At 50.7% G+C, this 17,039-nt stretch overlaps 1 protein-coding gene across 1 annotated transcript; it reads left to right on the forward strand.

Moving 5' to 3' along the window:
* Positions 1–9,765: 9,765 nt before the first annotated feature.
* LOC109758566 (glycine-rich RNA-binding protein GRP1A) lies at positions 9,766–10,773 on the forward strand. The gene is made up of 2 exons (XM_020317429.4): positions 9,766–10,044; positions 10,123–10,773. The coding sequence occupies exons 1-2, from the start codon at positions 9,928–9,930 to the stop codon at positions 10,471–10,473; spliced, it is 468 nt and encodes a 155-aa protein (XP_020173018.1). The 5' UTR covers positions 9,766–9,927; the 3' UTR covers positions 10,474–10,773.
* Positions 10,774–17,039: the final 6,266 nt, after the last annotated feature.

Here is a 17,039-nt window from a genome sequence, read left to right on the forward strand (position 1 = left end):
TTCGATGCTCACTCCGCCACTACAGCCTTGGCTGCTAGAATATGCGCGGGAAAGTATATGTGCTACTGAAGCTGATGGTCGAAAGGCCACAAAGATGGCCGGTTCATCGTAGAAGCAAAAGGTAAGCTACTAAGCTCAATATGTTCTTCCAATCTGATTGTGTTCTCACTGCTGAACTGCCATGGTCTGACAAATCGTGTTTTTCATGCTCCATTTTTTATCATCTTTGTTAGTGTACTGATCATTATAGTTTTGCACAAAACAATTCCCATTCCATTCAGTTCAAGTTGTTGTTGAAATTGTCATTTACCTGTTGCATGCAGAAACTAGGGGAAATGATTAAATTACAATTGTGATATTTCCGTGGCATTATAGTTTCTGCGTATATCAAATTTATCTATACTGTTAAAAATACAGAATTACATAGCTATGTTTTGAGTTCCAGTTGCAGTTCCAGTTGCAATTACATAGACAGGTTACATCTGCTGACGACTCCCCCGCGTCGCTCTCCCGAGGGCGACTCAGGGGCGACCTAGGGTTCCCTCGCGCCGCCACCTCCCCCTCCTCCTCGCCACTGCCGGAGGCGGTCGCCGGGGCCCCCGCGCGGCTGCTTGTGAGGGCGGCGGCGAGGCCTCTGGCCGCTCCCTTTCGGTGGTGAGGGCCCGGATCTGAGGCGGCGGCCTCGCTGGTGCGGACGGCGCTCCTCCGGCGGCGGGGAGTGCTCGTCGGTGAGGTTGGCCGGGTCCCCTCGGCTGCGCGGCCAGCGAGGTCCTGGTGGGTGCTGGTCGTGGCACGGGGAGGCCCCGGGCTCCCCTAGTCAGATCTGAGGCGTTCTGGGCCGCTCGTGACGTATGACCTCCGGCCGGCCTGGATCTCTGGCGTGCTCGCGCCTGCTGATAATGTGGCTGGTTCGGAGGTGGCGGCAGGGTGCTTGGCCGGGGGAAACCCTTGGCCGCCGGTGGCGGTCACGGCGTCGATGGCGTCCCGGACGCCATTCCCTCCTTGGTGGCGGCGCCGAGGCTCAACTTCCCCTGCCTCCCCCCTTCCCTGCGCTCGGGTGAAAACCCTAGCCCCGGTGGATAAGCGGCGGCGGCGCCACAACGTCGTCACCTTCTTGAAGGCGCCGACTTGGGCATGGGGATGTTGGGCGTGCATGGCGAGCTTGTCTGGTTCCTGGTGGCGGCCCGTCTGATCTACTGCGTCGCAGCTCCGGGCAGGTGTTTTTGTCTCGTGGCTGTGGTGCTCCTCTTCCGGTCGTGTCTCCGATGGGGACCTCGCCCTTCCTTACCTTGTACCTGCCGTGGTGGAGCGGTACTTCATCTCACACATTGATGGCGGCGGCGATCGGCGGCATGGCGCTGTGGAGGCTCGGCGTCCGATGTGCGGAGATGGACTCGCGCAGGAGGAGGTAGCTGTCTGGCGTCATGGTGACGTCGATGGCAGAGTGGCCAGACAAGGTAGAAGCCTCAATATAATCTGAAGACGAACCTGTGAAAGATGGCTGCGACGACACACGAGTGCGTCTGACCGGATTGTGCCCCAGACCCGGTATGTGGCTCGGCTGGGGCTTTCGGCTTTTGATGTTAGGTTTAGGTGAGTGGTTTGGGTAGTGGCCCAACTAGCATCCCTTCATTATATGGATATGAGTAGCGGCATATGTTGCCAAGATGGTGGATTCAGGTTTATTGTTTGTAATACTTTGTAAGGTCCTCGAGAATAATCAATAAAGTGGCCGTATGCATCTCCTAGATGCAGAGGCCGGGGGTCATCCACCATTTCTAAAAAAAAGTTAGTGACACTATTTCTTGAGAACCATTTACTAGTAGTTGCAAGGAAATAAAACAGATCGTGGTGTGCACTTCTTTTTATTTTGTACTAGAGATGGTTGAGGTTACAGACACGTGTTTGCTAAATTACGGAGTGAATAGTCCTTGTACAACTCGGAAATCATGCAGCAGGCAGTTAACTCAGGAACCATGAGGAGTACGTTGCCACTTGCAATTACCCGTAGATAAATATATTGGCATGATGCACACTAAAGCTTTCAGTGCTAATTTCCATCCAGTATTGTTTTGTGCAAACTTTAGTGTTTATAGCAAATTAGCATTTGTCCAATTGTTTATAGCAAATTAGCATTTGTCCAATTGTTTATAGCATGGGGATCGGCAGTGACGGTACTGTCACCGGTGTCGGCAAGTACCTCAAGGAGAAGAATCCCAATGCGAAGATCTATGGAGTTGAACCTACCGCCCAAGCAAATATTCTGAATGGTGGCAAGCCAGGTAGCCTATCGGGCTTTTTGTAAATGATGTATTCTTCTTCTTTTAGTTTCTATATACTCATGCTGCTAACTGAACCAATCTGCAGGGCCTCACCTAATCACTGCAAATGGAGTGGGACTCAAGCCGGACATTTTGGACATGGGCATAATGGAGAAGGTTCTTGAGGTAAGGAATCAAATCAAACTGGACTTATGTTCTTTTCATAGAATAGATTCTGTAGTTCTTGATGCCCATTTGCACGGGAGGTGCTACTGATGGTGCTCCCATCCAAAGGATCGATGTTGAAAATTTTAGTCCAACCACCGAACACTGATCGTTCACCATGTAGCGCGGGTTAATTAGACAAGATGGCATGGTGTTTTTTGTAAAAGTGCAGGCAAAGACCGGTCCACCCATCTGGCTGCCACTTGTCGCGCTGTGATAGGCCCAGGACGATTCGCTGTGATAGGCCCAGGACCAAATCGTCACATCCAGTGCAAGTTGGGGTATGGTGGAGTTGCATTTTGCAAGTTTGGGACTAAATCATCACATTCTCTGCTATTTAGTGTACCTGGGGTGCTTTTACCTCATATGCTACGGTGAAGGTCTCTTATCGAAGGGCAAATCTCTGGCTAGATTTAGAGAAAGAGGAGACCGGAAGGGAGAGAATCGTGGGGATAAGAAGGAAAGCGGTGGAAAGGATAAGCTCGTGGGGCCCATGCAGGACACGCGTGAGGGAGGCGACCGGTCGAGCGTTCCGCCGGGGCGCCGAGCTGAAACGTTTCCCTTTCTTGATAGCTAAGAGCATCTCCAGCCATTCGGCCCCCCAGGGCGCCGAAAAAGAGCGGCCTGGGGGCGAGCCGGCGCTAGATCGGCCCCTGGGGTTCGTTTCTCCCCAGCCAGGCCCCCAGGTGCCGCCCCCAAGGCGCCCCATATTCGAACTCCATCGTTCCAGCTCAAAGAAACAACAAACCGGCGATCATCGCAATAGTTCGGCGATTCGGTGCCACAGTTCGGCGATCAAATAAAAGGACACGAAGTAGTTCGGCGTACAGAAAAGGAAGGACGCGGAAGGAGTGCATCAAACGTCGAGCTCAACCTCCGGCGGCGTCGTCGTCGGCGTATGCGGGCTGTAAGGAGTCGGCGCGGCTTCCGGGCTGGTCGGCGCGGCTTCTGTGCTACTGGGCGTGGCGGCGGAGGCATCATCGGTGGGGCTGGGCGTCGCGGAGGCATCGTCATTAGCCACCGGGCTGGGCGGCGGCGGCGGCGTCGCCGGTATCTGATTCAGGATGAGGCCGCACTCCGCCAAGAACCACGCCTTGAGCTTCTCGTCGCCGCTCTGGAGCATGTCAGCGCCGCCCATCAAGAAGGCGAGGTCGTTGTTCCTCTTCTTCGCGTCTTGAGCTTTGAGTTTCGTGGCGGCATTGGTCCGGAGCAAGTCGAGTTTGACGGCGCTGTTCGTTATCAAAACAGCCCACCTCGCCTCAGTTTTCTCTTCTCGCTGGGCGGCCCTGGTCTTGGCGTCGGCGAGGCAGTGTTCGATGGAATCTTGCACGCGCGCGGCAGCCAACTCGGCGTATTTCGCGTTCTTGGCACCTTTGTTGCCGTCCGGTCGGCGCGTCCGGCTTGTACGTCTCTTTGGCTTTGGCGAGGGTGCGTCGGACGGCCGCCCATTTCTCGCACCTGTCGATCCGCCTGAAGACGTGGAGGTACTTGAACTCCGCGTCGCTATTGTCATCGCGGAACATGGCGAACATGCGAAGCAGCTGCGCCGAAGGAAAGAACATCAGTCGGCGTCCTCGACGCGCACGCGGCGCGCACGGCTGAAGGCAACAGTATGCGATACCTGATCCTCGATGCTGGTGCCGCTCTCCGGGCGAGCCGCGACCTCCTTGACGATCCCATGCCATTTGTTGCACGTCGTTTCGATGAGCCCCCGATGGTTCGCCATCGCCTTCGACCCACGCTGCATGTGCACGCTTTTGAAGTAGGGGTCGACGAGCTTCTGCTCGTCGAACTCGGCCTTGATGCGGTCCCAATACGTCTCGATGCTCTGGTTCGTGCCGGTGACCGGGTCGAGGCAGACGACCTTCCACGCTTCGGTGAGGCACTCCTCTTCCTTGGACGCCCACTTGATGCGTGGCTCGCCGGGCTTGGCATTCTTCTTCTTCTTGTTGCCTTTCCTCGTCGGCACCGGTTCCTCCTCCCCCTCTTCCTCCTCCTCCGGCTCTTCCTCGCCGTAGTCGAGCTCGTCGTCCATGTCGCCGAGGTCAATCGAGCCGTCCTGGGTAGTGAACCCGGGGGAAGCGGCGGCGGTAGCCGAGCCGGCTGCGATGATGTCCTCCATGTCGGCCTCCGTCGCGTCGGCGTCGCCGAGATGCGTCGAGGAGGCGGCTTGCGAGTAGAGGACGCGGCGAAGAGGTGGCGTCGGTGAGGCTGCGTAGTCCGGCGGCGAGTACGTGTACGGTGGGTACTGCACACCGGCGAACGCGGGTGAGGGCGTGCGCTATACAGGGTGCCCATGGGGGAAGGTGATGTTGGGGTTGAAGCCACCATGGGCGTCCCCATCGGCATAGCCCGACAACGACGTGCTCCATGGGTGCGGCGACGACGAGAATCCGGCCGGAGAGCCGACGCTTTGCTGGCTCCAGGCCGCGTACGTGTGCCCACCGGGTGGATTCATCATCGTCGCGCGCGCCGCCTCCGCTTGTTCCGCCGCCGCCGCAGCCTTAGCGTGCGCCGCCTTCTCCTTGGCCTTCTTGGCCCTGTTGTGCCTGTCGGCGGTGACGGCCTCACGGCGCTCCACATCCGCCTTCCACTCGGCGTTGGTCATGCCGGTGGGCTTGGATAGCGGCGCCCTCGGCTTCCTTTGCTTCAGCTGGGCGGCGGCCGCGGCGGCGACGGCGGCTGTGGGATCCGCGGCGCACGGCATCACGTACTTTTTCGGTGGCATGGCGGGCGGAAGGGTAGGGAGGAGGCGAGCGTTTGGCGGGAGGAATGGAGAAGAGATGGGATCCTAGGCGGGAAAGCGGGAGAAAACGGCGGGAAACAGGCTTCCCTCGCCGACAGAGCGGCCCTACGCCGCTTTTCGCTTGTGCCGGCGTGCCCAGGCGACTCCCGGCCGCTTGGGTTCGGGGCGGGATCATCGGTTCTGTATTTCGCCCAAACCGGCGCTAAACGAGATTGTGGGGGCGCGACTGGGCCGATTTTCGGCCACCGGCGCTAAAATTTCGCCTGGGGGGCCTGTTGGAGACGCGGCTGGAGATACTCTAAACCACGGCAGTTCAAACTGCGTGGAGCATTAAACACCCCTCAAGTTAACAGTCCAGCTTAGGGCATCTATGACAATGTATGGACGCAGCGTCCGGACCACCGCAGTGTACCCGGTTCCATCCAAAAACATCTTTTGCGACCGTGCCCTCCCCCGCACAACCACTCCTCCGCTCTCTACCTCACGTTCATGCCGGTCACTAGAGTCAACTTGAGGCGGTGAGTTCGCGAGCAAGGAGGCCGTGACGGCCATGGCCGCGGAAGACCCAGACTTTGTTGCTGAATAATGGGTGCTCTACGAGGCTGCATGTAGCACTTGCACCAACTACAACGCGGCCGCGGCCCAGTAGGACATAGGCGGTCTTGGCGGTGCACGCGATTGCAGCAGACAGGAACGCTGGCAACTCCATGTTGTTCACGCCGCTCACACGGTTTGAGCCGGGCCACTACCTCCATGAGGCTGGCCATCCACGTCTATCATGGACCTCACTTCGACCGGCGACGTCTAGGCTGAGAACTTCGATGAAAAAGAGTAGGGCATAGGTGACAGAGTGGTCTGTCCCATGTGGCACTTTTGTGTTCCATGTCTTACTCTTCCGCGACGACCCACAGCTTCACTTCTCGGAGCTCATGACCGGCGAAAATGCCGGACATGTGGAACAACAAGAATTTGGACACGCACGCAGGTGAAGATTTAGATTAGGTTAACTTTTGTTTACTGAAATATATGTAAAAAAATCACGAATTTGCTCCGGTTTAAATGAAAATCGTCTGGTTGCATGAAGATCATCCGGTTTGTTCAAATTCAGCTTGAAATGTTCACGGTTGGGTGGCCGGTTTCTATATCATTGTCGGTAGACAAATACTTTGTCCATTTAAGGGGCCCATGCTAGAGATGACCTCTAACGAGAACCCTCAAATCGCCTGCAAACGTCCTGACCAAGCTATTCGGACGCAGTTTGCTATCGAACGCAGTACCATCTGACCACAGACGCGTCTGGTTGTCCAGAATTCCGCCAACAAAATGCAAACCAGGGGAGCTTTGCGGGCGTCCGGACCACCACCATCTAGGCGTATGACACCCCACCCTACCCAAAAACATCTCACGTGCCCGCGCCCTTTCCCGTGCGAACGCAGCTCCGCTCTCCGTGCCGCATTCATGCTAGTCTAGAGCAGACGCGGACGGTCACTGGAGCCAGCATGAAGCGAAGCGTTGGCCGAGAGTCCGCCATCACCACGTCCCGGTCTGTGCACCTGTTCAATGCCGGAGAGACGTGACTGGACAAGATGGTATGACTATCTACCGCAATCAAACCAGCTACCCATTTGTTCGCCTGTCGACATTAAACATGCATGGCGTTGGAGAAACCAACTCCGACGCCCGCTATTTATATGTGGCCACATCCGGCACGGTCCGCACGACACCACGTCCGCTTCCTTTCCTCCTTCAGGCACCACCTCAGCAGTGACCGCGAGCTCTAGAGCAATGTGGGAGAGCTTCTTGACGGAGCAGAACCACGAGTTAGCTGGCCTTGAGGCTAGCTGGCAGACCCATCATGCGCGACAGATAGAGGCTGGCTTGCCAGCGAGCTTGCCGGAGGTGAGAGACGACGACCCCACGATGGAGGAGGCATTAGACGATGAGCCGGCGCCCGCACCCATGCCTGTCCATGCCGACTTCACCATGGAGCGGGCGCAGATGCGCTTCAGCGCCGTCATGGCGGAGGAGCAGCTGGCGCCACTGGTGTCGGTGTTCCGGCAGGCGCAAGAGGAGGAGCGCTACCACCTCACCCTCCTCGCGCATCATCGGCCGGCGGAGGGTCAAATCTACAGTGAGTTCGCGAGCGAGCAGGTCTTGGCCGCGGAGAATCCAAACTTCGTGCCCGAGCAGCGGCAGCAACGTGGTCGCGACGCATTCGGAAGAGAAGGTGGCACCGGCGACCATGGACGGGAAACACCAGCTGCTTCGCACCACACTGCCCGCACGATTCACGCCGGGCTGCTACGAATGCGAGGCCGACCCGTCCAAGTCAATTATGGACATCACCTCTACCGGCGACGTCAAGGCCACAAACTCCGATGAGGAAGAGTAGGACATGGGAGATGAAAGCGTATGTGTCCGATGTTTTACTCTTCCTCGCCGGCGACTCACAGCTTCACCCGGGGCTCACGATGGGCGAAGATGCTAGACATGGGAAACAACAAGGACTTGGAGCACAGATGCGGGCGAAGATTTAGACTAGGTAACTTCCGAACGCTTTCGTTTAATGAAAAAATGAGATGGATGTGATCAGGTTTAAATGAAAATCATCGATGTGCATGAAAACCATTCGCCTTATCCAAATTCCTTTTGAAATGTGCGTGGACGTTTAAGGTACACGGTTGGAGGCCAGTTCCGTATCACTGTCCGTAAACACGTCCATACATGGATACCATATCCATTTTACGGGCCCATGTTGAAGATGTCCATTGGTGCTCGCATTTTCTTGAATTTATTTCAGACTTTTGGGTGATGTTCGTTCAGTGGAAGAGACGTTTCCGTCAATTACGAGGTGTCTATGATGACTTTGTCAATCTCAAAATGCTATGCCGTTTCAGTCTCTCGGAGGTGCTCATAGGGGTAGGAGGGATGTGTTGTGTGTGCGTTCATGTGAGTGAGTGTGCTCGTGTGTGAGCGACTTCGATTGTAAAAAAAACTAACTCCTTGTGCAAGCCTTGGTGTTCTAAGGGGTGGCATGCAAACATCAAAATCCATGCTATCTTCCAGAGTAAATTGCTGAAAGCCACCACATTTGTGGCTGGGGTACTGCAAAACTACCGTTTTTGTCAAAAATCACAAAAAACCACCAACTCTGAGGCAAGTGAGTAACAGATTGCACTAAACGAGCTGCAAGCCGCTACTAATAGGAAAACTTACAGGGCTGGCCCACCTGTCGGGTCCACTTGGCATATCTACATGGACAATACGCTGATGTGGCCAAGGGTCCCACATGACAGCTCCATGCCTCTTACATCTCTCTTCCCTTCCCCCTCTCCCCCGTTGACTCCGGCCTTGCCCTGACGGCGACAGCCTCGACTCCTGGTTCCTGGTTCCAGGCGAGGTAGGCAAGCAGCGCCGCTTCAGCTCCGGCGAGCACGCCTCCCGTCGAGGTAGCCATGCCGGTGGCGCACGAGCCCGGCGAGCCATGCCCGGAGTCCGAGCTGGCGAGCAGCGCCGCTCCAGCTCCGGCGAGTGTCCCTCCCGTCGAGGTAGCCATGCCAGCGGCGCACGTGCGCAGGGAGCCGTGCCGGGAGCCCGAGCTGCCGGAGGCAGTCCTGCCGCGACGCCGCCCAATCTGTTCCTGTCGTCTGGATCCCGCGCACGCACGGGGTGGTCCCGATGCCCGCGGCCGAGATCCGGCTACAGCCGTCGGGATCCGCCGTCGGCTCCTCCCTTTCCTCCGGCCGCCTCCCATCAACGCGCTCGCCCAGCGGGAGAAGGCCGGGTCGGCTGCCTGTGTCCCAGCGAGAGAAGGCCGGGCCGAGTGCGCGTGTCCCAGCGGGAGCACCGCAGCCATGGCCGCACCTGAGATGCACCACCGCAGCCCGCCGCTTCCGCTGGAGCTCCATGGCCGCACCTGAGGAGGACGGGGAAGGAGAAGAGGATGGGGAAGAAGAAGAGAGGGAAAAGGAGGTGGGTGGATGACATGTGGGACCCACGTTCCACCTCAACAAAGTGTACACAGACATGCCATGTTGGACCGACAAGTGGGTCCCACCAGTCAGTTTTGCTGTTTGTGCGAGCTAATCTGTGAATCGGTGTGATTTGTTACTCACTTACCTCAGAGTTGGTGGTTTTTTGTGATTTTTGAACCCTAGCCACAAATGTGGTGGCTTTGAGCAATTTACTCTATCTTCCACGACTATGATAATTTCCGTGTCGCTGAAGCAATATCATCAAGTACATCGCGGCGTGTTTGTGTCGATTTCTTGTGAGATTTACATGCATCGTCTTGAGCACAGCAGGCATGAGAAACTCTTTGAGCCCATTGACATTTTGCTTTTTTTTTTTAAATGAGACATTTTGCTTTCTACGGTAGCGAACCCTCCTTGAGCCTTCCATGTATAGTGACGTAGTGTCTCAACGTAGCTTCACAATATTAGCTGGTTTTAGAGAGCGTTCTTATTTCTCGATCTACAATGTCGACACCATGGTTCAGTTTGGTATATGTATGTCGTCACTATGTTGGTATTCTGCCATGATCGGTGTCAGCTGGACGCGATCCGGACGGTGCGTCAACGTCGCTATAAAGCTCGGCCGCGCGCGGCGCCTTCCTCTCATTGCTCTCGCAGAGTGTGGTGGGTTGTCTCCTTCTCTCCATCCGGTACGCTTGGTTCGTGTGAGGTTCCCGCGGGAATGGCAGAGTCGGACGGTGCCGAGTACCGCTGCTTCGTCGGCAGCCTGTCCTGGAACACCGACGACCGCGGCCTCGAGGCTGCTTTCAGCCCCTTCGGCGAGATCCTCGACGCCAAGGTCCGCCGTACACCCATTCTTCTCGCTCTTCTCGATATCTTAGCTGCTTTCTGACTCGACCATGTATGGCGCGTGCAGATCATCAACGATCGCGAGACGGGGAGGTCCCGCGGCTTCGGGTTCGTCAGCTTCTCCAGCGAGCAGGCGATGCAGGACGCCATCGAGGGGATGAACGGTAAGGAGCTCGACGGCCGCAGCATCGTTGTCAACGAGGCCCAGTCCCGCGGGTACGGCGGCGGGGGTGGCGGCGGAGGTGGTGGCAGGTACGGCGGTGGTGGCGGGTATGGCCAGCGCCGCGACGATGGCTACGGGGATGACGGCTACGGCGGTGGCCGGGGTTACGGAGGCGGACGCTATGGCGGTGGCAGGGGGTACGGCGGGCGGCGTGACGGCGGCTACGGCCGCGGAGGCAACTCCGACGGATACTGAAGGAGCTGAGGGGACGGCCCCACGCGGCCAGTCATCTTGCGAGTTCGCCGTCGTGATCCCGAGTTATCTTGTCTCTTGTGTTATGTGGTTTCCCATTTGTGTTTTTGATCGCAAGCTCGTCGGTGGTTGGCTGTTATGGAAAAATTAGTTAGCTGTCCCGGTGAAGAAACTCGATCAGGCAGTGGAGTCAGTATCGTGCTATCTTGTTACACTTTTGACGCAATCCCAATGTGGGGATGTGATGCTAATGTTAAACTCTGTTACCAAAAAAATAAAAAAATCTATCTCGGCTTTTCCAAATTTTACGGAACCGTTACACTTTTGAGGCAAACGTTTTGTGAACTACTGGATTTTGCACGAGTCTTGGGTCAGCGCAAATTAGCCACGTCAACGCATGATTTTTCTGTGAAATATGGGCGAGCCGTTGCGAACGCCTAAACTCTGTCTCCCGTCACCCCCTATCCATATTTTCTAAATGAAAATCCTACATCTATGAAGAGCTACGTACCATTTTACGTAAACTACCTAACATTTTTTTTTCGAGAATCAACTACCTAACAACTAAACCTCCCCCCCTCCCTTGATTTTCAAGGGGTAGGCCCGTCCTTCCTCTTATCTCCTATCATATTCATCCACCTGGTTCGTTACGTTAATTACGTAGAACTTTTTACGTAGCTCTAGCATTGCTCTTTTTTAAATAAAAATCAAAGGGGTTCCCCCTCTCCCCATCACAACTTTTACTAAAGCCAAGGCAATATCAATCAAAACGTTTCACAGCTCTCTGCCGAAACTAGAAAGTAGCTGCAATGGATTATTACAAGTTACAGAGTTTTAAAGCCAGATAGATAGGCATTCAACAGGAATACCATTTGGCACAGCAAAAAGAGCCTATCGAACTACCTACACATTACTGGACCAAACAATCCCAAGAAGCTCCCTGCGGCAACGATCAAGTAACCTTATGCAGCGGAGGCGTAGCGCAACTTGACTGTCGGAGCACAAAACCTCCCATTGGCTGATCAGCGAACCTACCAATCCAAGATGCAACGCAAGCTTCGCCATTTTCAACCCTGAAAGACAAATTCATTTCGAAAAAGCCATAAGCCTCACAAGGTAGCAGATGTGACAAAATTAACAATATCACCGGTTTTCTTTGCTTCTAAATGGAATGCAAAGAGGAAAAAGAACAAGGAACAAGTATGTTGATGATGTCAGGAACTATAGACCAGATATGTCCTATAACAATGCAGTCAAAAAATAGATGTTGTATAGTTTCGGGTTCATTATAGAAGACACACGTAATATCAGCTACATGTCAACGCTTAGCAAAGATTGTCTCTGGTTAAACTCTTACTATGCAGCACAAGTCAAAGAAAAATGTGAATGTTAGGTGGAACTTTCAATTTTCCAAATACAATCTTTCAGGTCAGAGGTAGCACCTCCAAAATTAATCATTTTATAGAGTAGATACTAGAAGGATCAAGCATCCAAACTGGTAAATCATCACCAACAGAGAAATTGAAATTCTTCACCTGATCAAACTATCTAGAGAAAGTATGTTTATCTACACATCTATTGGGCAAAAATGCAGGTATTCTGTTTTTTTATTTGACCATGACAATTTTTTTGCATTCCCCATGGCTTTTGTATGTAGATACCATGGCAAATTGTCTCTACCATGACATTATCAATTATTAATCATGTGGCAAATTTATCTTCTACATTTTGGAATACCTAAATTAGCCATGTTTTTTAGAGAACCAAATGCCTAAATTACAATGCCCCACGGGGAACTTCCAAAATTTGACATGTTTTTTTTTAAAGAAATAAAAACCTAAAATTTGCCATGATGTGCACTTTCTTTATGCAAAGCATATTCATCCAAAAAAGTACGCCCATGGCAATTTTCTTACACAAGCATGACAATTTTAATTAAAATAACCATGGCAAATTTTAATATGCATTTTCCATGACATTTTTGGCTCATAATTTGTGTTATTTTACATACATGGCAATTTTCTCATAAAAACATGGCAATATTAATTACAATGCCATGGCAATTTTTAAATATGCATCTGCCAGGGAAATTTTGTTCATAATTAAGTTGTTTGATGATATAGGTCATTATATCATACACAAAAGGTACCGCGACAGGGGGGGGGGGGGGTCCGATGTCTCCTATCCTGTGCAATGTTGTTGCCGATATGCTGGTGATCCTCATTGGTAGAGCCAAGAAGGACGGTCAGGTAGGTGGGCGCATTCCACATCTTGTGGATGAAGTGTGTCAATACTACAATATGCTGACGATACAATTATTTTCATGAAACATGGTATGGCAAAAGCTAAAAATATGAAGTTGGTTTTATGTCTCTTCGAACAACTCTCCAGGTTGAAAATAAATTTCCTTAAAAGCGAACTGTTCTGCTTTGAGCGCGCCAAGGAGGAACAGGTAAACTATAGACAATTGTTCGGATGTGGACTTGGAGCCCTACCTTTTCATTATCTAGGGATCCCAATCCATGACCAAAAGTTGACCAATAAAGAATGAAAGTGCATTGAAAATCGATTTGAGAAAAGCTAAGTCGTTGGAAGGGCAAACTTATGTCTTACGGGGGTCGTTAATTCTTATTAATTCCGTGTTTACAAGCATGTCGATATTTCTGTTATCCATCTTTGAGGTACGTGTAGGGTTACGGAAAAGGTTTGACTTTTATCGACTGTGATTTTTTTTTGCAAAGTGACAAGAATAAATCTAAATACTAACTAACTAAGCGGGACATGCTTTGTAGACTGAAAGACGGAGGGGCTTGGGTATTGAAAACCTCAAAGTAAAGAACAAGTGTCTACTTAGCAAATGGTTATATCTGATGTCTGTAGAAGAGGATGGGGGTGTGAATGCAATTATTGCATAATAAATATCTGCATTCCAAAACTCTAGCACAAGTTACGGCCCAACCGCATGATTCCCCTTTTTCGAGGGGTTGACGAGGACAAAGGTCGTTTTCTTTAACATGAGTAAATTCATAGTCGGGAATGATTCCACTACTAGATTCTGGGAAGATACTTGGCTGAAGGAGACACATCTAGCCTTGCAGTATCCGATGCTATATTATATTGTATAGCGAAAAGACATCTTCCTGAGTATAATGTTATGTTCCGTTCACTTAAACATTCAGTTCAGGAGGGTACTAGTGGGGTAACATTGGGATATATGGTTACATTTAGTGCGTAGGTTGATGGAGATCGATCTGTCTAATGTGTCATATACATTATGTTGGAAACTTTTGGTTTTAGGCGTTTTGTCAATCAAATCTATGTATGTCGACTTGATTAACATTGAACCAATCCCAAGGTCGATTCATATTTGAAAACTCAAGGTGCCATTAAAAATCAAGGTCTTTATGTTGTTTGTGCACAAGGGAATGATTTTGACTAAAGAGAACTTGGCGAAACATAGATGGGAAGATAGTAAACGATGTTGTTTTTGTGATTAAGAGGATATGATTCAACATATTTTTCTCAAATGCCCACTATCCAGGTTATTATTGTTGGGAAACATAGCATGCAATTTCAAAAAAAATCCTACGCTCACGCAAGATCTATCAAGGAGATGCATAGCAACGAGAGGGGGAGAGTGTGTCCACGTACCCTCGTAGACCGAAAGCTGAAGCGTTTAACAACGCGGTTGATGTAGTCGAACTTCTTCTCGTCTCGACCAATCAAGCACCGAACATACGACACCTCCAAGTTCTGCACACGTTCAGCTTGATGACGTCCCTCACCTTCTTGATCCAGCAAGGTGTCGAGGTAGTAGATGAGTTCTGTCAGCACGATGGCGTGGTGACGGTGATGGTGATGTGATCCGCGCAGGGCTTCTCCTAAGCACCGCGAGAATTTGACCAGGGGTGTAAACTGTGGAGGGGGGCGCTGCACACGGCTAACAATTGATGGTGTGTGTTCTAGGCGCCCCCTCCCCACGTATATATAGGTGAGAGGGGGAGGGGACAACCAAGGAGGCGATGCCGAATCCCTGCCCTTCCTTCTCTCTTCCCCTTTTTCCTTCCCCTCAGGTGCGGCCCATATGGGGGGAGCGGCAGCCCCTGCTGGCTGCTGTGTTTTCTCCTCTTGGCCCATTAGGCCCATATCTTTGTCGGGGGTGCCCGGAACCCCTTCCGGTGACCCGATATGTACCCGATACACTTCAGAACACTTTCGATGTCCGAATACTATCGTCCTATATATCAATATTTACCTCTCGACCATTTTGAGACTCCTCGTCATGTCCGTGATCTCATCTGCTATTCCGAACAACATTCGGTCACCAAAACACATAACTCATATAACACAAAATCGTCATCGAACGTTAAGCGTGCGGACCCTACGGGTTCGAGAACTATGTAGACATGACCGAGACACCTCTGTGGTCAATAACCAACAGCGGAACCTGGATGCTCATATTGGTTCCCACATATTCTATGAAGATCTTTATCGGTCATACCGTAATGACAACATATGTTATTCCCTTTGTCATCGGTATGTTACTTGCCCGAGATTCGATCGTTGGTATCTTCATACCTAGTTCAATCTCGTTACCGGCAAGTCTCTTTACTCATTCTGTAATACATCATCCTGTAACTAGCTCATTAGTCACTTTGCTTGCAAGGCTTCTTATGATGTGCATTACTGAGAGGGCCAGAGATACCTCTCCGATACTCGGAGTGACAAATCCTAATCTTGATCTATGCCAACCCAATAAACACCTTCGGAGATACCTGTAGAGCATCTTTATAATCACCCAGTTAAGTTGTGATGTTTGATAGCACACAAGGTGTTCCTCCGGTATCCTGAGTTGCATAATCTCATAGTCAACAGAATATGTATTTGACATGAAGAAAGCAGTAGCAATAAAACTGAACGGTCAATATGCTAAGCTAACGGATGGGTCTTGTCCATCACATCATTCTCCTAATGATGTGATCCCGTTCATCAAATGACAACACATGTCTATGGTTAGGAAACTTAACCATCTTTGATTAAAGAGCTAGTCTAGTATAGGCTTACAAGGGACACGGTGTTTTGTCTATGTATCCACATATGTATCAAGTTTCCGATTAATACAATTCTAGCATGAATAATAAACATTTATCATGATATAAGGAAATATAAAATAAAAACTTTATTATTGCCTATAGGGCATATTTCCTTCAGTCTCCCACTTGCACTAGAGTCAATAATCTAGTTCACATCGCCATGTGATTTAACACCGATAGTTCACATCGTCATGTGATTAACACCCATAGTTCACATCGCCATGTGACCAACACCCAAAGGGTTTACTAGAGTCAATAATCTAGTTCACATCGCTATGTGATTAACACCCAAAGAATACTAAGGTGTGATCATGTTTTGCTTGTCAGAGAAGCTTAGTCAACGGGTCTATTACATTCAGATCCAGATGTATTTCGCAAATATCTATGTCTACAATGCTCTGCATGGAGCTACTCTAGCTAATTGCTCCCACTTTCAATACGCATCCAGATTGAGACGCAGAGTCATCTAAATTAGTGTTAAAGCTTGCATCGTCGTAACCCTTTACGACAAACCCTTTATCACCTCCATAACCGAGAAACATTTCCTTATTCCTCTAAGGATAATTTTGACCGCTGTCCAGTGATCTACTCCTGGATCACTATTGTACCTGAAGGAAATATGCCCTAGAGGCAATAATAAAGTTGTTATTTATATTTCCTTATATCATGATAAATGTTTATTATTCATGCTAGAATTGTATTAACCGGAAACTTAGTACATGTGTGAATACACAGACAAATAGAGTGTCCCTAGTATGCCTCTACTTGACTAGCTTGTTAATCAAAATGGTCAAGTTTCCTGACCATAGACATGTGTTGTCATTTGATCAATGGGATCACATCATTAGAGAATGAGGTGATGGACAAGACCCATCCGTTAGCTTAGCATAATGATCGTTAAGTTTTATTGCTATTACTTTCTTCATGACTTATACATATTCCTCTGACTATGAGATTATGCAACTCCCGAATACCGGAGGAACACCTTGTGTGCTATCAAACATCACAACGTAGCTGGGTGATTATAAAGATGCTCTACAAGTATCTCTGAAGGTGTTTGTTGAGTTGGCATAGATCGAGATTAGGATTTGTCACTCCGTGTATCGGAGAGGTATCTCTGGGCCCTCTCGGTAATGCACATCACTATAAGCCTTGCAAGCAATGCGACTAATGAGTTAGTTACAGGATGATGCTTTATGAAACAAGTAAAGAGACTTGCCTGTAATGAGATTGAACTAGGTATGATGATACCGACGATCGAATCTCGAGCAAGTAACATACCGATGACAAAGGGAATAACATATGTTGTTATGCGGTTTGACCGATAAAGATCTTCATAGAATATGTAGGAGCCAATATGAGCATCTAGGTTCCGCTATTGGTTATTGATCGGAGATGTGTCTCGGTCATGTCTACATAGTTCTTGAACCCGTAGGGTCCGCACGCTTAACGTTCGATGACGATTTGTATTATGAG

Source organism: Aegilops tauschii, chromosome 6, assembly GCF_002575655.3.
Source record: "Aegilops tauschii subsp. strangulata cultivar AL8/78 chromosome 6, Aet v6.0, whole genome shotgun sequence".
NCBI lineage: Eukaryota > Viridiplantae > Streptophyta > Magnoliopsida > Poales > Poaceae > Aegilops > Aegilops tauschii.